Here is a 26,650-nt window from a genome sequence, read left to right on the forward strand (position 1 = left end):
ACACACACACACACACACACGACACTTAAGTGAACATTGGCATGTGCTCTCTTCTGATCTGGTAGGAACGAGGCGGCTGTGCAAGCACTTTGTCAATGTGACATTCCCACTGTGAACAGAGGAGAAAGTCATGTTTTACCCTTGATACGGCCAGTGCACAACACACACCCCTGCCATACCTTGTAGTGCAAACACACAAAACCATACACCCATGATCAGAAATGAACCCCTTCGTATGGTCTGTATTGTTGGCTTCACAGCTGAGGGTGATAGGAAATAAGGGAGAGAGATGCAGGATGTCAGAGGCAGGGCTTGGTTTGATTTGCTGTCGTGTGCACATGCTTATCACAAAGTTTAATCATTTGAGACATCAGGAATGTAGTCCGGCAGAGGTTAATCTCCTTTTTTTAAATGCCTGTGCATGCTACAGTAAGTTGAAGCCACAGTAAACTGACTTGCTCAATTTCTAACTTTCATACTAAAAATTAGAACTATGTACAGCAGCTTAACAATAATAGCCTTCCACAGGCCAGACAGCTACTGGAAAGGTTGGACAACGATGGAGGTACATGAGGTACTGTTAACTGAGAAAAGTGATTGGCTGCTAGCTCCTTTGTTACAATAAAACAACTGTTATGTGTGTGCTGGTCAGGCATTAAGCACAGTAAGAGGTGAATCTCAATCTCCCAACTGTAAACATGGGGGGTACCAGGATGTGATTTGCTGGGGGACTCCCCCGCCCCCCTCTGCGGTCATTCATGTTTTATCCTCAGGAGAGCTACGCGTTACCTCTGCTTCTGGTCAAGCTAAATAAATGGAATGCTTCTCATATTCCTTCCAGATGATGATGCATGATACAAGTTGAAAAGCAATACTAACTATTTTAAGAAGACGTTATGGATCCAAGTCGCAAGTCGATTGAACTGAACTCACACTGAGACGCATCGCTACAAATGCGGCTGCTTCAAAAACACCTTGGCAAAGTGCTTTGGGCAAAACAGCGAGGTGCGCCTGATTACTTGATAACTGGAGTGATGTTGATCTCCAGCCACAAATACGCATGGCATGGTTACATTTTGTACAACCAGAATTGAACCCATAAGTCTCGGCTTATGTGCACATAAAATGTGCCTTTTGAGTAACTGTTTTATACAGTTTCTTCTTTGACAGGCGACTGTTTGAGACGGATGACCTGAAAACCCCATGCACAACGAGAGGGTTGTTTACAAATCGCACACTGGGTGATACAGTGTGCATAACACAGGTTTTGATCATGACTGGTCACAGGTGTATCACAGCAAACGTATGCAGCTTAATGGCAATCTAACAGGCTGAATGACGAAAAACAAACACATAGATATGAGCCGGTAAAAGAGGAAAAAATGCATTAACTTTGGCTTAACTGCTGAGTCGTGCTGGATGCCAGTTAGAAGCTTATGTAAAACTGGGTGTGATAGGAGAAATTTGACTCACTGGGCTATTAAGGAATGAAGTCACCCAACCTCCATCTCTGAAGAATCCTGGACAGTGATTTCTTATTTCTACATCCAGAAATACAACAAGACTTTTGTAAAAAACAAAAACTGTTCTAATCAGCCCAAGGAATAATAGAAATTAGGCATATGTATATATAGTAGATGTGTCACAATTTGAATTCTATAATCGACTAAAATGAGCTTTCAATTATGGATATCAAGTAGGTAGGATTGGCAATCAAAGACACATTCCAAATAATAATAATAATAATAATAATAATAATTTGAAAATGTGTCGTCAGTGAAAGATGTTTGATCTTTATAAATCAAAATGTGGTAGAATAGCAATAGCATAGCCATCAGTGCTGAGAAAAACAATTTCTGAAATCAAAAATGTAATCGAAAATCTAAAATTAAAAATCCAAAGTCTAATCAAATCGTGACACACCTACTAGGCCTTTATAGTCAAATGAAGGCGCTGTTGTAGGTAACACAAGCTCTGGCTTATTCTGCAAGCTGGACTTTACTTTATTTATTTATTTATACTGAGTATGCACCGAGTGGGTGAGCATTTAACTGTCTAACAATGTCCCAAATGGTTGCAGGGCAAACTTTTTTTGTTTTCATTTACTTTCATATATTATAAGGCTTTACAAATTTAACAAGAATGATTCTTATTTATGGGGAACATGCTTTGAGTGCCTTTAACTGAACACCTGGAGTTGCAGCTAGTTGTGTTTGCTCGCAGCAGTCTGAGCCCAAGCCACATTCAGCTTTGTTTGGACTTTACTGCTAGTATAACAGTCTGCTCATTGTGCTTCCTGAAATTTCATGTGAGCTCGTTTACATACAGCTGTTTCTTATCTCGGCTTAGTCTCTCTGCCTGGGGTCACAGCATTCAGGTTTCGGAAGACAGGAGGTCACATGATGGTAAAACATCAAACATAACGCCAGGTTTTTACTGTTTGTCTTTTTCTGACCCCTATAGTTACAGATGCTGACATGTTGTGGTGATGTTTCCTCAAAGCAGACACACTAACGTATTGCTTGTGTTAAATCCAAAGACACTGGCTGGGTTGGTCATAGCACTGGGATTGAGCTGATGTTGTAGTATGACATCCTTGAAAGGTATTAAACAGTCCAGTACACAGAACAGCCGTCTCACACATTCTTAAAACCTGCCTTTATGATGTCATTTAGCTTTGAATTGGGTTTTAGCTGAGGACAAGCCTTGCACAAAGTCAGTAAGTCAGTTGGGGACAAGCAAATGAGGAAGCCGGCAGTATTCCTATAAACCGACATATCAGAAACAAAGCAGTCCGTGCACACACACCCCCCACACACACATACACACGCACACACATGTAAATACTCAAGATAAAAGCCGCTGGACTAAGCACTGTTTCATAAACTGAAAGCTTCCTTCTGAGTTATGACCTCTTGCAGCGCTCTGCTGTGTGGGACGGAACATTCCAGTAACTGAGTGCTAGGCCATAAATGTGGACAGGTTTTGAGTGGGTATGTGTGTGCGTGTGTGAGTGTGTGTTTGTGCACAGACCATTGAATACACAAAAGTAGATGGATTCTACCTGTTGTAAGTGTTTTATGAGAACACTATCCACACTGACACACTCCAGCTGCAGTGTAGTTTTGAGAGAGGGCTGCTGGTTTGAGGGGAGGCCTGGGGTGAATTGGCCTGATGCCTGAGCTGGTGAATGACAGAGCAGTGCTGTCACCAAAGAACAAAGCAGCATGCTTATCAAGCAGTAATAAGTGCAACCAATGTTGTTTTTTACTGGCGGGTAAAATGTCTTAAATGATTTAAGCCTTCTTTACACAGAGAGCTTTAAGGGGCCTTGTATAAATGTGCTTTTAGCAGTGGTCTATGACACAAGTAGAGTGAAAGGGTGGAGGTAGAGGGAGACTTGCTTCATATTCTCACAGCCTGTCTACTCTGCACAGGAATTCCATTCATCTACAACATCATCCCCAGGCTTTAATTGCTTCTCTGGACCAGCTTAATGCTCCCTCTTGCAAGTCTTAGCCTTCTGAGAAGAGCAAACAAAGCCCAAGTCAACAACCAGTGTGCCTGTAGACAACTATTTGGTATTTAGAGCTAGTAATAGAGTTAAGTAAATTATCCCTTCCTGTATGGGCTCATCTCATATGTCTATAGAACTACGTTAAATATGACTAACATTCAGCCAGAGCAGTTGGCCTCCAACATTGTGTCTGTTGATGTATGGAACCACAATCTCATGGCCGATTACACTCAACACTGCTGCACAAAAAAAGAATGGTCATGTGATAAGAGGGGCCCCTTGCAGAGAGAGACAGACAGGGAGAGTATGTATGTTTACAGCAAGACAGGTTTGATTCCTGTTTATTTACTGAATAATACAAATCCTTGCTTAGTAACGAGTACCATACATTCCAGCTCATTCATGCAAATTTCACAGAAAAACCCAACTCTGGCAGGGAGGGGGTTAAGGTTTTTGTTGAAAGGTTGTGAAACACCAGGCTCAGTGTCTGAACAGCTCCTTCAGCATTCTTACCACATCCTGAAACTACGTCAATCCGATGGCAATGCGCAAGAAAAAAAAACGCTTATCGGTTCAGTTAACATCAACAAAGTAACTCCCTCAGAAAGAAGCACTGTGGTGTATTCTCGTATCAAGTTCTACACAGAAACATTCACAGTGTGGATGAAATAAGCAGTTCCAGTTCCCGCCCTTAAGCACAGCAGACCTATCACCATCTACTGTCCCAAAACATCTGAAATGATCAGGAGTAAATCTTGGGTCAGTGGCGAACATACTCTTGATAATATCTCTATGATGGACTGAGCTGAAAGCAGTGTTTCCAGTCTAAGATGCTTTCTTACCATTTTCACCACAAGCCATGTGACTGTTCAGGCCTCATCAATAACTTGGATCTGTTTATTGATTTGTGCATCCCTGCTGCTTTTATTTTTCTGTAATGTCAATTTCAAAGCCCCGTCAAAACCATGTTACTGTGTGTGTGTGAATGTGTTACCAAATCATGACAGCCAGCCACATTTTATAGAAAAGTGTCAATGCTGCTATGTGTAACATCTCTGAAATATGTGCAGTAAAGCTTAACTAACTTTATGTGCCAATTCATGTGTGTTTTCCAGTTTAGATGGGAACCACATGACTCGTTGATGTATCCAACTCCTGGTCCTTTCATTCTGCACAAATCTAATCTATCTCAGTCCTCTGTTTACCCTTCACTCCAGAGAAGCCAGAGGAGACCAGCATGCATCACTATATACAAGCAAAATTCAAATCTTCCACCAAAACAATAGAGGCATTGTGCTAGCCCATTTATTTAATGCCGTTGCTATTTCCAACGCCTCTTCAGCAGCATATTTACACCCAATCACAAGCTTTCCACCACCACAGAGTGACATATTCTTCTGGGATTTATATCGTGTCTTCAACCCTACTCTTTCGTCCTCTGTTTACAAGAGGAAATGTCTTCATCTGCGAGGGAAGGGGAGGGCGGTAGAGGATAAAGAGAAAGAAAGAGAGGGAGCTTGTGAGTGAGCGGAACAAGATAGCCAGAGAAAGAAAAGAGACTGAGACTCCGGCCATCTGTGAGTTTGGCAGCAAGCCAAACCACTGCCCACAGAGCCCAGGCACATGCCTAACTGCCTCTTTCTGCAATGGTAGTCCAGAACTGCTTCCACAAACAACAGGCCTGTAGAACCACACACAAAAACACAGCAGCCACCAAGGACAAATGCACCCTTATGGTCATAAATACAATATTTGTAGAAGTGTAATTGCTCTGTGACAAAGACTGAGTGACACTGCCGTATGAGTGTATGCATGTTCACCCAATTCTGCCACTATTCAGGAAGAAGAAGAAAAGAGACAAATAACTATTTTAGCAGGTATTTATGTTGAATTACTGAATTCCTCGTTGCGTTTCCACAAAAAGTCCATGCATATCATTTTTGTTTCACTGAAAACTGGCTTCACACTTCAAAATGCAAGGTTTCTTGCAAAGGACCCCTTTTTTATATAAAAGCACAAATCACTCCTTCTGATTGAAATTGAACTTGTGCCCACTTGAGAAATCAACTAGTGAACCGAACCAAGAGACACAATAGCTTTACACTTGTGTTTGTATGCCGAGGATGAGAAATTTTGCATTATGCTGAAATGGGTTTTCTCCTGAGATTTTGGGACCTCTCCGGGGAACCCTCCTTTGGGCTGTGGTCTGGGAAGCAAGGTTCAAGAACTACCAAGGCACAGGACAGTTTAAAGCCCTCGCATCAGTTTAACGAGTCTTCCCAACTCAAGCCGTTTTCTCATATGAACTCCGGATCATGTCTGACGAATCAGGTGTGGGCATTGTCCTTGAGTTTCTCCTTTCATACATGTAGCACACAACAGAAGATTGTCCATGTCAGATGTGATCTCATTTACTGTAAATACTACATTTGGTTTAGGGGAGATGCAGCATCTTGGTAGAGCATTCAAGGAGGCAGGATATGACGCGGGTAACACCGTGGTCACGTATCCAGTTTCTAATTTATTCACAAACAACCATTTCTCTTTGTCGTTCATCAAATTTGACGTTGACAATTTCCACGTTGGACCTTACTGACAGAAGCTCCTGAATCTTGTTGTTTCTCCAGTTGGACATTTTGTTGGTGCTTTTGTGTAAATCATCCTTGTTCACCGAAAGATGTTTGTTTTCTTCTGGTTTTCACTCACTGTTAATTCTGTGGGCAATGAGCTGCTCTATTCACACATGGACTTAATCATACATTACACAGACTTTGTACTAGGAAGCTGGCATGGGAAATTATGTTAAATGTCTGATCCGACTGATTTAGACAGTTGTGTTCTCACATACAGCTCAATCGGGTAATGTCTAGATAATTCCAGGTTTGAAGTGCATTTGTGAAAGGGGCTTAGGGCAGAGCATGATGGACTGGTAGAATAATGACTTCAAGTATGAAATCAGTGAAAGGTTAGAAAGGTGAATGGATGGATGGATGGATGGATGGACAGAAAAGTCTTGTCCAGCCAGTTTATCCATCCTTTTTTATGAAATCTGTCAAAAACACTAATAACACAGCAGGATGAGCAACACTGAGGGACTTTGATAGCCAAAGCTATGCATTAGTCTTCGAGGGAGCTGCCTGTGATGGTGTGGTAGGTTCGAAGCGGACACACATGGGTGGTTATGTGGAGCAGCATCTTACACAAAGCACTAATGGACGGCCCATTGAAGAGTACGCTCACACAGTCAAAAGCGGTGACTTAATGCTTAGTTAGTGTGTTGGGAGACGCCACGAAACGCTGTGGGAGTTTCTGTTCTTGACCAAGTAGCGGGACGTGACTGAAAGAGATAAGAATACCCCCTGCTGCTTTTGTTCAAAACTGCTGAGGCAAAAGTAAGGATGACTTTTTTTCCATTTTGAAAACTGTAACACTGGGGAATGAGTTCACTGACTCATGACTTGATGTGCAACTTTTCTCTGAGCTGAAGTTGCAGGCCGCATGTGTGTTACAGTTAGTTGAGCAAGTGTACTAGGCAGAGGCCTAATGGGTGGTACATCAGCTGAGACATGCTTAAACACAACAGAGACTCAATGATTGCTAATTCATTGGTTATTCATTATACTGCTGTGCCAGTTTATCTATGTACATGAGATTTAAGACAAACATAACCCCATAGACTCTAATGGCCTACCTTTTCTTTCCTTTCACCGCAGAGAAGAAATATAGAGATAGGCTTACCAGAGGCTTATTTCAAGAGTTCAAGACTCTGAGAAAGCAGGAAGTTCAAGTATGACACAATGATTTACGTTTCTTCTGTCAATGTGTCAAGGGAGTTGACATAAATAACAGTGTGGCACGTTCCTTCTGACTAGCAAGTCCCAGGAGTAAACTGGTATACTTTAGGCATCAGGCTGGCTAAAGTGTAAGCCAAGAGGGCCTTTATCTCTGGGCAACATGCACAAATGCAAGAGGTTTAGGTTGATGTGTATTTTAGGTCTAAGAGATAAGAAAATGTGTGTGTCTGTGCATTAGGGCCTAGATATCCAACAACCACCTGCAAGATTCCCGTGGATTATTCATATATTTGTAAGAAAAGAAAAAACAACAGGTGCTGATTTTAAGGCCTGTGTGATTCAAGAGCCAAGCCCACTGTGACTAAATGATCAATAAAACATATTTGAAGGATTTGAATGTATTTACCTGTGACAGCTGTCTCGGATCAGGAGCCCCGAAGAGAGAAGAGCTGGAGCTGAAACTAATGGCTCCCCTCCGGCTGAGGACATGCTTGGGAACCGGCCTGTCTAGAGGCAAAACCGGCAGCTGATAACATACTTCCATTGAATAGTCAGGGCTGGATCCGGATCAAAAGTATATAAAAAAAAAAAAAATCAGATATATAATGAAAAAGATAACAAATGCAATGCGAAAATGGATGACTGATGAATTAGAAAATCTCCCAAAGCCGAAAGAAAATCTTTCAATATTGTGGAAACGATCTGCTGTCGAGCTGCAAAGTATTTCTGTTCATTATGAGCGACTCAAAACTTGTCCAGATCGCCTTCATTGATGCTGCGTCTTCTCTACCTCCACCGTTTTTACCTCCTTTGGTGTCATTCTGTGGGGAAAATGTCATGCTGCTGTTGCGATTGCTCCTTTCCTTCTCGTTTTACTTAAATCCGGGCCCACGGACGAGGAGACCTTCTTGCCATTTTCTGGGTCTTTTATGAAAACGCTTCCTCATTTTCAAAGCAGAAAAAAACGTCCGCTCATTTTCGTTTCGTGGTGTTCACGGATCCGCATATCGCATCCCCCCCGACATGAAAACAAAAGGCACGACCACTTCCAAAAAAAATGTCATCAACATATGTATGCAACACCGGCGGATGAGGTGAGGCAGCTCCAGGATGTGAGACCTTGTCAGCCGTGGTCCGGGAGGCTTCTCTCTCATTCAGACTTACACCGGTATCTAAATATAATCAACATGTTGAGCTTTTCCGTATTTTTGTCAGACGCTGCATGATGAAGGAGCAGTTGTCTAATTCACCGCTGACCGAAAAGCACAAAGTGTCTGGGCTCAGAGAGGGAAACCCCGACGTCCATCTCATTCACTGCGAATCCGGTGGGTTCAAAGGAAACGTAATGGCACGAAACACAGAACTATCAACCAAAAGGCGACAAACGAACAACCTAAAGTGTATTTATTTCCCTATAACTACCTGACTATCGTAGTAAAACATAAGCCTACTCTATGGTTTTAAAGCACACACCACCTGCCAGAGATGGTGCTGTTGGAGCGAGCAAACGACGCCCTTGTCTTAGATAAACCAATGGCGTAGAGGCTGCTATTATAACCTCGACGCTGATTGGACAAAGGCGCGTAGGTCGCATGAACCGAATTACATGATTGGCTGTGCGGCCAGGGCGATCCCAAGACCTATATGAGCAGTCGTTTGCAGACGGCGTGGACTTTCTCAAGGGTATTCCTCCACAACGGGGTTTGCCCTGCAGCGGTCCACATCATTGCCTGTGATTACCTTCCTCTCATGACTCATACTACTTGGGAGCTGAGACTCACGGGGCGTTTGAAATACTATCTAGGAAATACAGCATATTGTTGCAGCTGTCAGGCTGAGGCAATTTGCTCCATATAACTGCTTGTGGTGACTAAAGATGACATGGTGATTGCTTTATAAAGTAGAAAGAGTTAGGCTACTCATGTTATTGTCTGCATGCATCATTTAGGTTGATCTGTCTGCATCAAATGACAGAAAGAAACTGGACCACTGTTTGTTTTTTTTTGCATGATAATGTGTTGTTGACCGCAATAATCAAATAATAAGAAAACACAAAGCCCTAGAAAATGAACATTTTCACTGGAGGCTTCTGTGCCATGCCCATGTGCTGGGGGACAATGGATGTGCCATGGCAACAGCCAGGCCCAGTGCCAATGAGGCATAATCCCCTCCCCATTTCCATGACTCTGAATGCAGCTCCCCACAATCATCATACCCCCCACAAAGAAGTCCTGCATCTTTACAAGGCAACTACGGCAACACTGCAAAACACAATGACACAGTAGCAGGGCTGGAATAAGAACAAGAATAGCCAACTCAAGTACAGGTACACTGTGATTTGACTTCAGTTTATCTAAACTTGCTTGAAACTACTAAAATGAATACAAATTAAAGCTAAAAATGTAGCTGTGTTGACTGAATATTAGTAAGTGAACATTAACAGTTATTCAGTTATATATGTTCACCTTAGAGGCATATGTAGTATTCTGACTAAAATCATTTCATAGTTTATGCCCTACCGCACAGCCCTGCCATAGTAGCAAAAATCTTAAGATCATTTTTCAGAGCATTTGTTTAGAGGGAATCCGTCAAACTTATATTTCATATCTTGCTAAATTAGCATTAGCTATAGCTTACTCAGGAACTTGTGTTTGCAAACCTGAGTAGAATGCTTGATAAAAAATAAAATAATCAAAAAACTGTGATAGTTGAGTAACTGATTTTATTACTTATTTTATCAATGACTACTTCTAATGAATTACTTTCAACTCGGGATGGTGGAACACCTTGCAGCTGAGAATGCACATTAAAACTATCCATACTTAAGTGTGAACTGCTGCTTTTCCTGAAGTGTTAGTGTGAATGACAGTCACATGTTACATCTTGATTTTTAAAAGTCAGTTGCTGCAAACATAGGAAAGAGAAGGTCAACCTCACATGGGCGGGACTGTTTTTGCATTCACAGTTTAGAAACCTGTTGTTGCCAGACAACTCTGAAACGGTTTCATCTGAAATATGACTATTTCAACAGCACATCACGTGTGTGTGCACAGGAAAGAACATATTTCACACTCACTCCTCTAAATGTACACTTGGGGAAAAAAGGTTTTAGGAGGAATTTCTGTTCATTTCTTCCACAAACCTTGTTATTACCAAATTCACACACAAACTAACACAGATCACCACCCAGAGGCACACACTTTTGTAGCATCGCAGGTATGTTTAGCTACTCTAGCATCAGCTTTAGCTACGCAGGTGAGCTGCATACCTGCTGATTCCCCTCGAGGTTACAGGTACAGCGTGTGCTTGAGAGGGCCCCAATGCTCCTCTCCCCCAAGTCTATTTTTGCAGAGTTCTCTCTGGAGGCAGATTGCAATCCGACACGGTGGTGTCCCTAATTGATTTACCAGTTGCCCTATGAGACACTGTGGGTATTGCGGGAGTCATTATCTATTGTGTTATTGCCCACACAGCAGTTTTACACCTATAGTGCTCTGTGACATACAGGTTCTATGTTCATCTATAAACAAACACACCATTACACACTAACACACACTCATTCACACAGACATTTCCAATTCCTGATGTTTTAAATGTTTTTATATTTCATGTAAATGCACATCCAGTTTTAATGACTGTTTACTATTTTCCTTAACTCATTAATTATATTTTCATCACAATTTATTCACTATACATTTGCACCTGTTAGCTCACTCTTATTAAAATGGATTGCTATTACCATCAGGTTGAATTGGAATAAATATGCAGCATTTTTAAACTGAAGTATACTTTTATATTAGATGCCAGCACAAACACCTACAAATGTATTGTGTGTATTTAGAGCCACCTTGTGGTCGAAAAGAGTGGTTACCAGGACAGTGTGCTTGTAGAATAAAAAATGAATTTAAGGAAAGTCGAGGCTTGTTACAGTATATCTCAAGTATACTTTAAGAGTAGGATTCTTGGTTTGTAATCATAAGATATTGATTGTGCAGTGAAAATGATCTAAGGGTTAAACTCTCTAATAAAGTGACAACAACACTATGTAATGCCAAATCAAAACAATATGATCCAAACTGTGTAATAATAAGTAAAGTCAAATACATAAAAATTTTATCTATTGTTGCCATCCACAAACAAACTGAAAGGAGAGGAGTATGAATCATAAATGTAACAAGATAACCACAAGTGCGTTGTAAGCCCTGTTTGGTGACGACTTCAGTGACGTCATGCAGTAGTGCGTCTACTGGACATAGCCTGCCACTAGATGGTACTCCTTCACTGTGACGAGGCCCGTAGCCTCACAGCTCCTCAGTGGAAGCTACAGTGTGATGTTCCTCTGATCAACATTAATATTCAGGTCGTCTATGGATTGGCATTGTTCATTTAAAAAATATTGTAAGGCAAAATACGACAAAATAGTGATATCAGCAACAAAAACAACAGAATGAAAAACCTAATTAAAAATAAATGCTCTATAATATCGAAGCTCAAAAGTTGGCTGTAGTGGGGGGGGGGGCAGGCATGGGGCCTTTGTTACATCTTTCTCTCTCCCTGATCTTGCATTGGTGCTGTCTAATTAAAGGCCAAAATGTAAGAAATAAATTAAAAATGAGTTGACAATAGCGCCTGTATGGATGTATTTGGCAAAATTAGCTTATTTTATTTTTTTGGCAAGGGAGGAATGCCTACAGTACAATTTGCTGTTGAGACAGTTCCATCCAGATTAAATGGTGAATAATTAGCCAATCCTAGAAGGTGCATGTTTAGTCACAGATTATTTACTGTTTACCCGATTTACAGGAAAAAAAACACAAAAACTGTGGGCAATTGCTTGCTTTATACACCGTCTCTGCATCAAATAAAATTAATGACTTTGACCTTTCTAGGTCTCTCAGCCAGAAGATAAAAAAACAATTCAGTGATTAAGCTGCACATGTAACAATGTCTTAAAAAATAAGTTTAAGATCAAATAAAATTTAATTGTCCATACATAAGAGTACAGTACGTGTTAAATGATTCATAATAGTGCCAGCATTCTGCATGTTTACTGTACCCTTAGTGTAACCTGCTTAATGTAGGCAGGCTCTTTTACACCCAGTTGCTGGATGTTGAAATCGCCCTGCTTCACGACACTTTGAATTGAAGTGTTAAAGATGAGACAATTTGGATGACACTTCTCATGGTGCAGAGGGTGTGAGGCTTAAACCAAGCTGAGAGGGGCACTTGAATGCTGAGCGCATCTGAGGTTCCCATGACCATGAGCTACAGCGGTGCCTGTTTAAACAGACTGACGTCTCTTTAACGTCATTGTATGGGAGTGGACGTTACATAAAACTCCATGTGGAAATCTGGCTGTCTAATAAATCTTTCTTATTATCAAGTGACTACATGTCAAACAAGATGTAAGGCATTTAAAAAATTGGAGGTTAACACTTAATTTATAAAGCAAAACCACTATCTATAACCCTACTTATACTTAAACTGACTTATCCATACTATAGCTCTGCAAGACCAATCCTTATTGTTATTATAATTACCAGTTTGTGATATGTCATGTGCTGCAGATGTAAATAGTAAATGGGATTCAACTTGCAACCCGGTTAACTATGACTTTGGTGGCCGGACTGTTGCACTTAAAGTATAAGAGGATGTGGCTGTGGTGTAAATATGGATTATTGTTTTCAATACATCTCTGAGTTTTTTTCCCTTACATGGTTGAACAAAAGCACTTTACAATAAGGGTACAAATTATATACTTAAGTAATGCTTAACTAATGCATGACTCATGATGATTCAACACATAAATGAATGCAAGGATGTGTCATTAATTCCTATTTGGATCAAGTCACTCAGTGTGTTTACATGCAGTTTCAAAACCTGATTATATTTGGTTTAAGGGTATACCCCTTGTTTCATAAACACCATGTAAACACCATACCCCGGGTAAAATCTGAGTTCTTATACCCCGGTTAACAGAACTAGAGAACTTCCCTGATTATTGCATGTAAACGGTGTTTTCGGAACAACAAAAGAGCTTTACCTTTAAACCAAGGGAGGACTTCGCAACGGCAAGTAACATTACTACATTGAAGACCTGTTTTGGTTGTAATTCTGTCCAAAAGTCGGCCATTTGTGATTTTGACAAGGTGAACCGTAAAAAAAGTATTTGTATAAGCAGTTGTATTCAGTCCAACTGTATTTTGGCGGAGAGCCAGCTACTGTACTGGAGGCCGAGTTACTCCGTCACTTTCCCATTCAACCCCTGCCCATGTATACGAGGGGAACTTCCATAATCCGATCATTCCCTAAACTGGGGTAAGGCCATTTTCAGGTTACTGATGTGCATGTAAACGCACTGACTATGAATTTATGCGATAAGTTCCAGTTTAATAGATCATCAGTTAAGAAATGTTCATTTACAGTTATTTCATATGTAAATTGGCATGCAACCAATTTAGATAACGTTTATTTCAAGACCAGAAGAGTGCAGCACAGAAATTTGCAGTAAAACCAAAACCATCTAAGAGGTATGAACTGACAAATTAGAGGAGAATGATCTTTAATCTCCGCGGCTTTCAACAAAATAAAAACAAGAACACAAACACACAAAACCAAGTATCTAAACATTTGCTACTTGTTTGAATTGCCATTTGTTTGAATAAACTGTATTAACTTTAATAAGTTTAAAATAAGTTTCCAACAATCACATTATTTTGTAAATGGACATCCGTATTTGTATTCAAATGTGAAGTCTTTTTTTCAATGCCTGGTTGGGTTTACCTGGCTGCTATTTAGCTACAGAAGGATGTCAGAACAGAGCAACGAGTCGCTGTCTGCCTCAGGAGGAGCTCTCAACTCTGTTCTGGATCTTCAGAAGTCCTTCAGAAGCACAAGGGGCCATTTGGAAGTCTTAGGTTGACTCGGACACGGAGGAAGCTCAGTCTGAAAATTCAAAAAGGAAAATATGTATAAAAAGCAACATTTTCCCACATTATTATACACACTTGATAGCTTGTCAAAACATGTATAAACAGTTTAAAGTAAACCAACCCTGTATTGTATTTACAGTAAGTCCATAGAGTGAGTTTAACTGAATAAACGAGGGATTAGTTAACTTCATTTACTACTGTTGCTGTAACTGACAATCTCTGGTGTATACTTGTACCTAATGGTACTTGTACTCAAGAGTGTTTGTGTACATGCTACATCTTAAATCTACAGATCACAAATGCGCTACACTGACCATAATCATTACAAACTATTTCACTCATGAATTATTTTCACCTTTTAATATCAATTATCAAATTTCAACTCTGCCCTTGATATAAAATTATGTGCGGAATATTATCATAATAACAGTGCTGCTTATATTTTAGATATCTTTTTCCATTGGTTTTCACAATTACCTTAATTTATAAGTGTTCATCCCAAGAAAGTCCACATTGAATCACTGATAACTTTACAACTACTAGTAGATTTTTACTAGTTTATAACTAGTTTTTAATAGTATTATTTTACTACAGGATTAAATTTGCAGCAAGGGGACAGTATTTCTAGTTGTTTAGGATATGTTGGTATTTTTTCCATCCTAATTGATGTTTTGAGATGAAGAATTTCATTTCAGTGGATCTGTGAATGTGAAATGTGAAACAAATGTGAAACAGCCCTAACAGACCACAATATCTGAGAAGAAATGGGGGGGGGGGGTCCTAACGTCTCTACACAATACACATACCGTTAAAACTTGTTTATGATACAGCTGATAGTAAGTGACAGCCAAGTGTCTATGCGTTGTGTTGACAATGGTGATGGACTGGCTGACAGTTAATGTTAAACTCTAACTGAAGACACACGCAGATTGACAAGCGCTTCGGGATCTGGGGGATAGAAGCCCGGTGTCAAATTCAGCATAAAATAAAATCACTATCAAAGGAAACACTAATATTTAAAGGTTTTCACTTGGCACTTACACACACACCTGGAGGAAACTGGCCCGGTCTGGCTTGATCCCCTAGTGATGGGCTTTGTAGAGACATAGTTACCCTGGAAACAGACACAGAGAAGCCCATTAAATATGAAAAACAAAACAGCGTAAAAATATGAAAATAACATTAATATGTACACTTTACAGCTATCAGATAAAGGTTATTAAATAAAATATGGTATACAATTTAAATATAATTAAATTATTTATTACAAGACTTCGTTGGGGACATAATATTCAGGCCATCTTAATTTATATAACATGCGAGAGGCAAATGTTACACATACAAAGACCTTTTAAGTTGCAGGAAATGACTGCTTACCATCTGTATGAATACAATATGACTGACCTAACTGAAATATTCATACAAGAGAACAGATGGCACCCCTTGCTTTGCTCCCTATTCTGGTCCGATGTACACTTTTATCTTAATTATGAGCTGGTAGACCTTTATGTCTGTGAGTGTATTTTGTGGCCTTGGCGTACCTATGAACCCTTTTACTATATCAATCCAAACACCATGTACCACCAAATAGAGGAACAAGAGGGTCACTCTGAGCGCTTTAAACTGGCAGTTTCTGTCTTGCATGGATGTTGGATTTTCATTGTCAAGCAATCTTCGTGCTGCTCTTAATCTGTCAATCTCCAATCTTTATTGCACTTTTACCAACAGACACTGTGCGATTATGAGTCAGACGGTAATGGCTACAAAATTATGAATGCACTTCACTTCACAATGACATAACTCAAAACATCGTCTTAAGTGATCTAAATGGTGAGCATTTAAACAGCCCTTGCTTGCTGTTAATGAATATGTAATCATAGCAGTTCAGTCTTTTTAAAGAGCACTAATTAAAATTGAATTAAGTTGTGTGTCCACATCATCGCAAAATAACATCATTCATTGTAGATCACAAGAAAAAGATATAAATAGAAAGGAAGAATCAGGTGGAACACACATCTGCTTTTGTTGCATTTTTACAATATAACAAATCACAAGTCACAGAATATTTAAAGTTAAAAGATGCATCTGAAAGTAATAATATTTGGTTAATACGTGCAATAAAAGCATTCAACTATGAAGATACTACCAAAATAAGTGCAATATTCATGCGAGTACCTACAATTCTTTAAATAAGAAAAACTGCTTCAAACGTGTGAACATGTCTGAAATGTTTAATCATCACTCACTGACTGATGTGCCTATGTGAAAAGGATAGCTTGCATAGTCATGTGGCCTTATTACACAGAGGGAATAGAGGTGCAAGGAAGGCAAATACCATACTGCATGAGTCAGAGGAAAAAAGTCAGATGAAAAAACATTGGGTATGCTTGGATAGGTCATGAGCTGCATAAATCAATGTATTCCACAAAGCTGTAAAAATGTAAAACAATGTCGGTATGGAAGTGTCTTTGAGCAAGACTCTGAACCTCAAACTGCGTTTGTCATGTGTAGAGAAAATAGTGGACCAAAATGCACTTGGGGGAAAAAAAAGAATCACTCCTTCGAGCCGGATTTGAACCAGCGACCTAAGGATTTCCATGTATCCACTACAGTCCTCCGCTCTACCAACTGAGCTATCGAAGGGAGCTGCTATGACACAAGAGATTATCGGAACATAAGCTGTGAGAACAGTTCTGACAACTGCAGTTTTGTTTGAGTGGCGTCCGCTCCTCTGTGATATAGTTGCTGTTATTTTGAGTTTTAAGTCACAATATCATAAAAGTACCCATATGATAGAGACATTAAGACGATTTTAGACGAATATCAGCAATTAATGCTATCAAATCCTCCCATAGTTCACAAACGTTAAAGTAGGATGCTACTTTGTTCAGTGAGTCGAATGTTAAATGTTCCATATAACCCTAAGGAAACAACTTCTGCTGGAGTATGGAGGTAGAATTGTGACAAAAAGATAAGTACATATCTAAATGATGTATATAAATATGCATAGTTTATAAATAAAATAACACAAATATACAAATATAAAACTGACATACATATACATTTTTAAAAATGTAAAGATAAACGTATTTGTAGAAACATTTTTTAGATGTGAAAATAAATGTGCTTGCTCTTGTATTGTCTTTTCTCTCGATGCCTTAATCAGAGACATTTTATATGGAGGTAGAATTGTCTCAAAAAGATTAATACATATCTATTCATTCTATTCATATTTGTTTATTTATAAATCTATGCATATTTATATATATATCATTTATGTATAAATCTTTTTGTGACATTCTACATCCATATAACAATGTCTCAAATTAAGGCATCGGGAGAAGAGGCAATATAAATGCAAGCACATTTATTTTCAAATCTAAAAAATATTTTTACAAATATATTTATTTTTACAGATTTATTTATTTATATGTATGTCACGTTTTTATATCTGTCTAGACTATTTATAAATCATATATATTTATATATGATTCATAAATGAAAAAATTTTTTTAAGACTGTTCCACCATAGCAGGAAGGGGAATTAGCTCAGATGGTAGAGCGCTCGCTTAGCATGCGAGAGGTAGCGGGATCGATGCCCGCATTCTCCACATTTTTCCTTGTTTTAACATTCGTTTTCAAAAAAGCACTGTGGCGATACACAACCACACATTGTTGTATTGATGTGGTTATTTTTTATTTTATTTGTTTTACTAACTTTAATGATGGAATAACGAAAATATATAGGTTGGAGAGCTAGGTAGCTTTAGCTTGCTCCCCAAGTGCGAATAGCTAGTTGATAGCTAACGTTTAATGCTGAACGGAACTTGGTAACTACCGTAACTAATTTCACAGACGACACTTTTTTTAAAGTGCTATTGAAAAATATTATCCCCGTCCTATTGTGTGTGCCGTTACTAATTAAGATACGTAACTAAGGTTATAAATTAACTTAACTTTACCTTTTGAGGAACATGGCCGTCGTCCTTCAGGGCACAAAGTTGCTCTTCGCGTGGTGCTGCTAGCTAGCGTCCAGGGTTGCCAGGTCTGTGTGACGATGCCAGTCCAACGGCCACAAAAAACAGCCCAAACCTATTGCAGCATTGAGAGCATTGCCATCATTGCCTAGTGTGTAGTAGCCACATATATAAAAAGTTACACCAGAAATGTTTAGTGTGCCAGCATTAGAAAGCATTTTTTGTCACCCCAGGCTCTCAAATGGCTTAACACATGATGCAGTATATTATCATAAATAAAATAGTGCTTTGCGGTGTCACTGATTCAGGTAGATAGATGGCACAAATACAATATCTCATTTGAAAGATGGGTTTTATTTTTATTTTTATTTCTTATATTATTATTATTAATAATTTCAAAAGTTACCCAATTGCCCGTTAAAACCACGAACCTGGCAACCATGCTAGCGTTTCTAAAGGTTCTTTGCCTTTATTTCTAACGGTAAGTTTAGCATCTCCATGATTCCCAGCATGGTAACAGTTAAGCTTTAAAGGCGTTAGCACATTACATACAAGCGTTTTAGTATGGTACTTGTTTAGATACAGCGTTAGATGTTCATATGTCAGCCTAATTAAACGTAAGACGATATGAGAACTGACGTTAAAGCATGGGTGCATCATCAAAATCATCAACCAGGCGCACAATATTAACATAACGTTACATTTACTTGTTTAGGAACGTGTAACTGACGCTGCATTTTACTTAAACCCGTTATTTTCGGTTAGCTCGACAACCTTCTGTCATGGACATATGCAATAACTGGGTTCTGGATGTGATGTAAAGCCTCCACTCCCCCCAAAACACACGTATTACACACACTTAACACACTCCCCGTCCCCTCTGAGGGCAGCAGAGAGGAGGATGCAGTCTGGTAGGCAGCTGTTCAGGCCTGCCCCTGCTCAGTTTCAAATATGGGCAAGGTAAAAATGGCAACCTTTGACGTGACAGCAATAGTGCTAAAAACAGAACTGACACAAGCTCGATAGGAGCCCACACCCGAGGACAAGCGCAGCAGGCTTCTTCGGCCTGACTCGGGCCTACTGTAGATTGCTTAATTCAGGGACTAAATCTCTAACTTTACCAGCTTTAGTGGTCTCGCCTATATTAGGTTTCGATATTGTTTGCTCTTTCTAAAATGAATACCATGGAGAACCTGGAGAAACAGCTGATTTGCCCCATCTGCCTGGAAATGTTTACAAAGCCTGTGGTTATCCTGCCCTGCCAGCACAACCTCTGCAGGAAATGTGCCAATGATGTTTTCCAGGTAAGCAACGCAACAAAACGCCACATTTTACATTTTAGCGTTAAGGGGGGAGTATTCATAAACTTGAGGAACACTTTTGTGTTTTATATATTTATATCCAGCCCTAATCCTGTTTCATTTGAACCATTTATTTTTATGAACTTGCCCTACATTTTTTTAAGCATGCATGAAAGGCCAAACCAGTAAGTATTTGGACAATGTCGATTACATGTTTATAATACTCTTATATAATTGTGAGTTTTAAACAGAAAACAGACATCATTTTGTCATAACTGATCACAGTTGAACAGGCCACGCTGTGTTTACAAACACTATTAATAGAATTAATCACTAACAGCATCAGACAAACAGTGAGAGCATGGGGAATGTAATATTTAGTTGTTGTTGTTGTTGTTGTTGTTGTTGTTGTTATTGTTAAGTGTCCATTCAGTAAACCACCTGTCAATTAATTTGGGAATGATAGCAGGGGAGTTCAATGTTTTGCCTTTTAGTGATGATGGGGTTTTAATTTTGTATTATAATTAATGGGATCAACATTTGTTGACTGAAACAATGTACAATACATTTTCACAAATACTAAACTTGAGGTTCGACTCGTGATTGTTCACAGGCTTCAAACCCATACCTTCCAACGAGAGGTGGCTCGCTGGCGTCCGGTGGCCGCTTCCGATGCCCGTCCTGCAGACACGAGGTGGTTCTGGACAGGCACGGGGTCTACGGGCTGCAGAGGAACCTGCTGGTTGAGAACATCATCGACATGTTCAAACAGGAGTCCAGCAGGTGAAACAGATACACAGATGGGAAGACTCAGTGAAGTTTACAGCGATCAACTTACAGTTCTGTGAAAAGCTTTCAGTCAAAGCTGTCTTTAACCCTTTGGGCAGTAAATAGAATAATGATAAACTGGTGGTACGATGGCAGAAAGTGTAGCAGTTACTGGTGTGGCCTCAGTGCCAGTGGCATCTGAGTCAGAGAGCTGGAGTGGATGACAGGAGGTTTCCAGTTTTAGTCATCAGTCTGCACAGATGATTCCCCTGATCTGAGTTGTTGGCTGTGTAGCCGAAAGGCTTATGGGACATAAGATCCACAACACTCATACACTCAGGATGCTCACCCTCATACGGGATCAAGATTTTGTGCCATTATTGTAAGTGAAATATTTTACAACGAACTGATATCTTGAGTAATTTTACAGGATGTAAATATGTGTTATTCATTAAAGACAGAAATCTAACGCTATACACTTGCTCCCACACCTGTATACTAGTCAGTGTAACAGGGAGGTATTGATTACGGTGCTGACATGTGCATGGCAAGGAAAGACAGATGGATCATCAATAAGCTACTGAGCGGTGTACCTGTGACATTATCAAACTGTCACTACATGTCACATCAATATGCGCTGAAATGTACGTCCTGACAGGAAGATACCTTTTGTTTTCCTTATTAAACTTCGACAGCAGCAAGCCAGCGCCAGAGAGAAAGGAAGAAACACCCATGTGTGAGGTTCACGGAGAGGAAAAGCTCAACATTTACTGTGTGACCCACAGTGTGCCCACATGCTCCATGTGTAAGGTATTTGGAGCTCACAAAGACTGTGAGGTGGCGCCCATCACCAGTATATACCAGACGAAGAAGGTGAGGCCTGAAATACCCCCGGAGATCATGAAATACTGTCAACCATGAGAAATAAAATAATATAGACAGACATGTTTGTGTTAAAAAAGTAAACATGAAATTGATCTGATCTCGTTTACATGCATTTTAACATTGTCCCCGATTTGAATCACACTTGATCTCAGGTGTTTACTGTGCCGTGTCCTTGCCCCCCAGACGGAGCTGAGTGACGGGATTGCCATGATGGTCGGTAACAACGACAGGATGCAGGGCATCATCAGTCAGCTAGAGGAAGCCTGTCGTGCCATAGAGGTCAGTGTCTAACTGCTGCAGCGCCCGGCCGCTCACTCACGCAGCAAGTCTCGCCCTGCGCGCACACTAATGCACCCACACTCACCTACAGACATTTATACGGACGTAATGTGTCCTTGTCACCGCCACTCTGTCTGCTTTTTTTTTATTTAGACAAAGAGCTGGAGAGGGGGAAGTTAATGTTTTGGTACCTCAGTCTTTCTTACTCTGTGTTTTCCACTTTTGTTTTCTACATGCACTTAGCGGTGCACTCCACTTTTCCTCTGGCTCATGACATCTAAAATGAAGGATGAATGAATGAAAAAAATTAAAAATGGTTCACCGTCCACAGCTGGACTTGGTAGGGAGAGAGCTGGAGTGGCTGCAGTCACCCTCGGTGGTGTAACTCAGGAAGGACATGCAGAATGAGCTTCACTGACCTTCCTGCACGTATGGCACTACCTGATGGGCGGAGAACAGTCTAACCAGAACATACATTACAGTATTTATACAACCGTAGAGAGAAAGCAACAACTATTACTATCTTTGGTTTTGAATATTCTAAACTCTATTGTGCCCTAGAGTTGCATTTACATACTTTTCTCACCCACAAGACTGAGATGAATGATTTATATGAACTGGACTTTCAGGATTTATAATCTTTCCCCTATGTGTGTGCATGTGTCCCTCACTCATTCGTGTACAGGAGAATGGTCGGAGGCAGAAGACGCTGGTGTGTGAGAAGTTTGACCAGCTGTACTCCATCCTGGAGGACAAGAAGAGGGAGATGAGTCAGAAGGTGACGGCCGAACAGGAAGAGAAGGTGAACTATATCCGGGGCCTGAGCAGGAAGTACGGAGACCATCTGGAGGAGAGTTGTAAGATGGTAGAGCTGGGTATCCAGACCATGGAGGAGCCGGAAATGGCTTTATTTCTACAGGTCAGAGTCGATACTAAATGGGGTTACAAAGTTTGACATAAACGCCACAGAAAATTGTCACAATTAACACTATTTTATGAAAAAGTTGAATGGATATTTAGTCTCTCGTTCTCTTGTCTCTTTCAGAACACAAAGCCTCTCCTCAAAAAGTGAGTACATGTCTTTATACAGCAATAACTGCAATGATAGTTGGTAAGGGGAGAAAATGTTTTCACTGTAAAAAAAAAGACAATATTGTCATTTTAAGGTGAAAATGATTGTGAAGGATTTAACACATTTGCATCTGCACCTTAACCCCCACACTCTCCCCCGCCCCACTACTGCAGCAAGGTCACACCTGCTCTGTGGGAGCTGATGAAGATAATTCTGTGAAATGTAGCAAATCATTATTTTCAGCTGCGGCAGCTCAAAATAACTTGTGGAATGTGCTAAACATCACAGATTGATGATGTACAACAGGTGTTAAATTGACTGTATGATTGTGACCCCCCCCCTAAATAATGCAAATTGCACCTTTTGCGCTCAGGCTTGCAGACGCATCCAGCACAGCCCACTTGGACAAAGTTGAGCGTGGCTATGAGAATATGGAGCATTACACCGTCGACTTCACAAAAGAGAGCAAGGCCTTGCGCAGCATTGACTTCCCCCAAGGTGAAGGGACAGAGCGAGGCAGCAATCCCCTGCATACAGCTCCGACTTGTAATCTGACCTTTATGTCCTTTACTACTCTTTCTACAGATGATGAAGATGAGGATGAAGAGGATGAGGATGGAGAAGCAGGCACAGAGGAAGGAGAAGGGGCCCAGACTGTTTCAGGAGGCTGTGCTGTTACAGCCGCCTCCGTCCAACCTTCTGCCCCCCAGCAGAGTAACTCCTCCCCGAGCTCAGCCAGAAGCGCCGCCTCCACCTAGCTGTCATCCGCTGGCCCAGACTACACCTAAAGCAGGAGCAGGATAGGTTTTGCTCCTAGATGTTGATTTCAGGTCAGTTGTGATACTTTTGCTCCCAGATCGGGGAACACTGAGACGGATTTAGATCTGTGCCGAAGGGAAAGTCTGACTTGCAGAGGTAGATCTAAAGGAAGAGACGGAAGTTTCAATTCCCTTCACGCTCTTTTATTGTGATCATCACTGCACACTGACTGATCTTATATTTCGTCTGGTTAAATACATACTTTGGCTTCCTTATTTAGTTGCTTTTTTTTGACATACTGAATGACAGACAGGCTAAGGGTGTCTGTTGGTTATTTCCCGAATTCATACGTTGTTTTTTTTATGTAGCTGACCTTTTGCGACTCACCGCTTAAACTACATCATTAGCGAGTGTGATACGAAGGCCTCAGGTTTTCCTCCTGTCGTATACTTTTTTTTATAACTTTAGTAGGGTAGCAGGGTAAGAAAATATCACTGTGACGTTTCCCTATTTCATACACATAACAGACTGTATTATGTGTTGTATTCTTTGCTGTGTAACACAGGTATAGTTTCCTATATGGGGAAATCATCACATTTTTTCCATGTTAGTGCATTATATATTGTATGTCAATCAAATAAATGACGTTTATCTCTCAAATCTTGGCTATACTGCTGTACGTCAGGTCTCTGCCTGGACTTAATGACCAATGACGATTTTTTTACGTAACACCCCTACCCAGAAAAAAAGACACATCTCCCTCCCATTATTTCTCTCACACTCTTTTTCATTTATATATGTCAAAGGAAATCCATCTAAAAAAGGCATTAGTGCCATTTTTAAAGCTTATTCTGACAGGTCTTCTCTACAGTAGGGTTGTGATACTGTTCCTGCATATGACACGCTGCGCATATCAACCTGCAGCGGGCTTCAAACCTTCAGTTATCTATTTACTGCCCTGCAAAGGTCTCACCTTTCTGTGACTCAACTATTGAGGTAGTTCACCTTGAGTCCCATCTAATTATTGTACACCATCTCTCAGTGAGCTGGATCCTTTACAAATGGACTCAATGCTCCACAAAGCCCCAAGTTGCTAAGTGGGACAAACAGAATAGGATGACTCACACCCACAGCTCTTGTTTAGTTACACTGTGGGTCAAAGATCAGCACAGCATGCGCACACACACACAGGGATAAGCACACACACAGTGTCTTTCACACTCATTAGCTATCCGTGGTGCATCTTTCAGCTGTCTGTTGTTGCCTCTTGCTGTTATAATGAGGTTTGCTTCTTGAGGATTAAGGGTTAAGAAGAAAGGATGCTTTATGAATGTTCTTCACCTGCAGGCGCTCTCAGAGCGTTCTGAGAAACATCTTTGGTAATTTTTGGTTGTTGCAGCTCTTTTATGTGTGTCAGAGAGTAGGCACATTGCTTACCCACGACTTGGCTCCAGAGCAATGCCATGGTTGCACCATATTCAGTTAAAAGAAACATCCTCTATCAATCTATATTTGTGTAGGCAAGTCGCAAGATGCAGTGGACATTTGTGCTCTATCCGCCCAACTGTAACCTTATATTACGTTTCTTCAGTGTAAGATTACAAATGTATACGTCAAGAAATGCGAGAAACATGTGTTAATCAAATTAGTAATTGAAATAACTTGGAATAGTTAGTTTTCATGGGTTTTTATTAACTTATATGTAAGGATATCCACAGAGAAGTGTAAGCATTGCTTTTAATCTTTTATTAAAAAATATAGATATAAGACGTTCTCTTGCACAACAGAAAATGACTGGTTGCACATAAGTTTATTAACAAACATAAATATCATAAATACAAGGATTCATAACCTAAAACAAAATGCCAATTTTGTCAATGCAGTATTCATGTCTCAACCAAAAGTATTCCATCTCAAATATGAAGAACGTGTGATTCTACAGATTTGACAGCAACATCAAAATGGTAAGGTACAATCGGATCATTATAAGTCAAGCCTCTTTACGCTCCATAGTTTGAGGTTAAAGCTATAAATAATAGAGTGATAAAGCAGCACTTTATTGTACAGAGCATGTTTTGTGCTGATGGTAAAAATTCAAAAAAAAGAAAAGAAAGAGAAGAGAGATCTTTGGCGGGCTGGAAAGAGCTCTTCATTTCCCGAAGAGCTCCATCATTCTTCTGTTATTTTGCGCTTGCTGAGCCAGCTGTTCCGCCCTGGACATCTCCATCATCTCCCGCAGCAGGTGGAAGGTCAGATCCAGGGATATCGGCGGTTCTTCGGACCTCCTTGCCCTCTCCATCGACTCGTCCCCGCGGTCTCCGTAGCCGCTTATGAGAGCCCTGAGGTTTCCAACTTTCCCTTGTAAAAGGCGGCGCGTCAGCTGGAGTTGCAACGCTCTGTTGTAGATGGCAGCTGATCCGCCGGGATACACGGACGATGAAGGGAAAGAGTTAGAGTCCCCGTTTCCCAGTCGGATGAAATACTCCTCTCCAAGTCGCTCCAGGATGGGGCTAGAGCGCTGCTGCTCCTGCTGCTGGGAGTTTTGGGTTTGGGGAGCTGGGACGCGCAGGGCACCGCCAGGGCTCTCAATAGCCCGACATTCGTAGCGCGGTAAGAAGGCAACTAGCAGAATCACGGTGGTACCAAGTAAATTGAGCTTCATGTCAGGATATCAACAGGAATCTGGGGGGAAAAACAAATGCTTGGATTATTTTTTTTATCCCAACTGTAGTGGGAAATATGCTGCGTAATGAGGAATTTACGCGCGTAAAACAGTCATCGCATTAATGTAACGGCGTGGTAACTATCAATAAAAGTGTTGCAGCCTATTGTTTTTGAGAGATTTTGTGATTCGCCTTCATTTGCAGAAATTATACAAAATAGTCTTGGTGAACTGGTCCGCAATGTGGAATATATGCGCGTAAAGAGAGATAGGATTTGTGGCTTATTATTGAATAAACTGTGGAACTTTATAAGTATTATTGCCTGTCACCCATACTCTTTTCCAGCCGTATAAAACAAAATCATGTTTGAAAACACAGACAAAATCCACTTGAGTTAAGTCCTGCCCAGAAAACGAGAAAATGTAACATGCCAGATATATTGCAGAAAAACGTAAAATAAATGAAGCTTTCCAAACCTTCAATCTTTAGAGGAGGTCCAGTACAGCCTTGTAGGTTGGCAGGTAGTTGGCGAGATGCCGCCCTCCTTGACTTCTTTGAAGAAACAAGTATATAGTTACTTAAATAGTAGATGCTGAATGGACTTATATACCCGACCTCACTACAAGTGTCACGCTCCTGCTGAGATTGAGTCTGCGCGTTCTGGCATGGGTGTAACGTGAATGGACGCCTCTGACAAAGTGCT

At 40.5% G+C, this 26,650-nt stretch overlaps 3 protein-coding genes across 4 annotated transcripts in view; 1 reads left to right on the forward strand and 2 right to left on the reverse strand.

The window, feature by feature from the left end:
* The window catches only part of pde7a (phosphodiesterase 7A), an 18,011-nt gene extending 10,118 nt beyond the window's left edge, over positions 1-7,893 (reverse strand). Inside the window, exon 1 of the mRNA XM_083935902.1 lies at positions 7,718-7,893. Coding sequence (XP_083792028.1) covers positions 7,718-7,855 — 138 coding nt within the window. The 5' untranslated portion in view covers positions 7,856-7,893. The remainder of the gene's footprint in view (positions 1-7,717) is intronic.
* Positions 7,894-19,211: 11,318 nt separating this feature from the next.
* Positions 19,212-23,944, forward strand: LOC310963205 (tripartite motif-containing protein 55-like). Of its 2 annotated transcripts, none has more exons than XM_083935894.1 (8): positions 19,212-19,524; positions 20,135-20,304; positions 20,985-21,162; positions 21,358-21,453; positions 22,139-22,372; positions 22,499-22,521; positions 22,899-23,023; positions 23,111-23,944. In XM_083935894.1, exons 1-8 carry the CDS (start codon positions 19,396-19,398, stop codon positions 23,281-23,283), a joined length of 1,128 nt encoding a protein of 375 aa, XP_083792020.1. In that variant the 5' UTR covers positions 19,212-19,395; the 3' UTR covers positions 23,284-23,944. The 2 variants fall into 2 exon arrangements, with proteins under 2 accessions (XP_083792020.1, XP_083792021.1); XM_083935895.1 differs by having other exon boundaries at positions 20,988-21,162.
* A 1,489-nt stretch (positions 23,945-25,433) lies between these two features.
* Positions 25,434-25,946, reverse strand: crhb (corticotropin releasing hormone b; the record flags this gene model as incomplete). The annotated part of the gene is made up of 1 exon (XM_083935901.1): positions 25,434-25,946. The coding sequence occupies one exon, from the start codon at positions 25,944-25,946 to the stop codon at positions 25,434-25,436; it is 513 nt and encodes a 170-aa protein (XP_083792027.1).
* Positions 25,947-26,650: the final 704 nt, after the last annotated feature.

Source organism: Echiichthys vipera (genome assembly GCF_963691815.1).
Source record: "Echiichthys vipera genome assembly, chromosome: 21".
Taxonomy (NCBI): Eukaryota; Metazoa; Chordata; class Actinopteri; order Perciformes; family Trachinidae; genus Echiichthys; species Echiichthys vipera.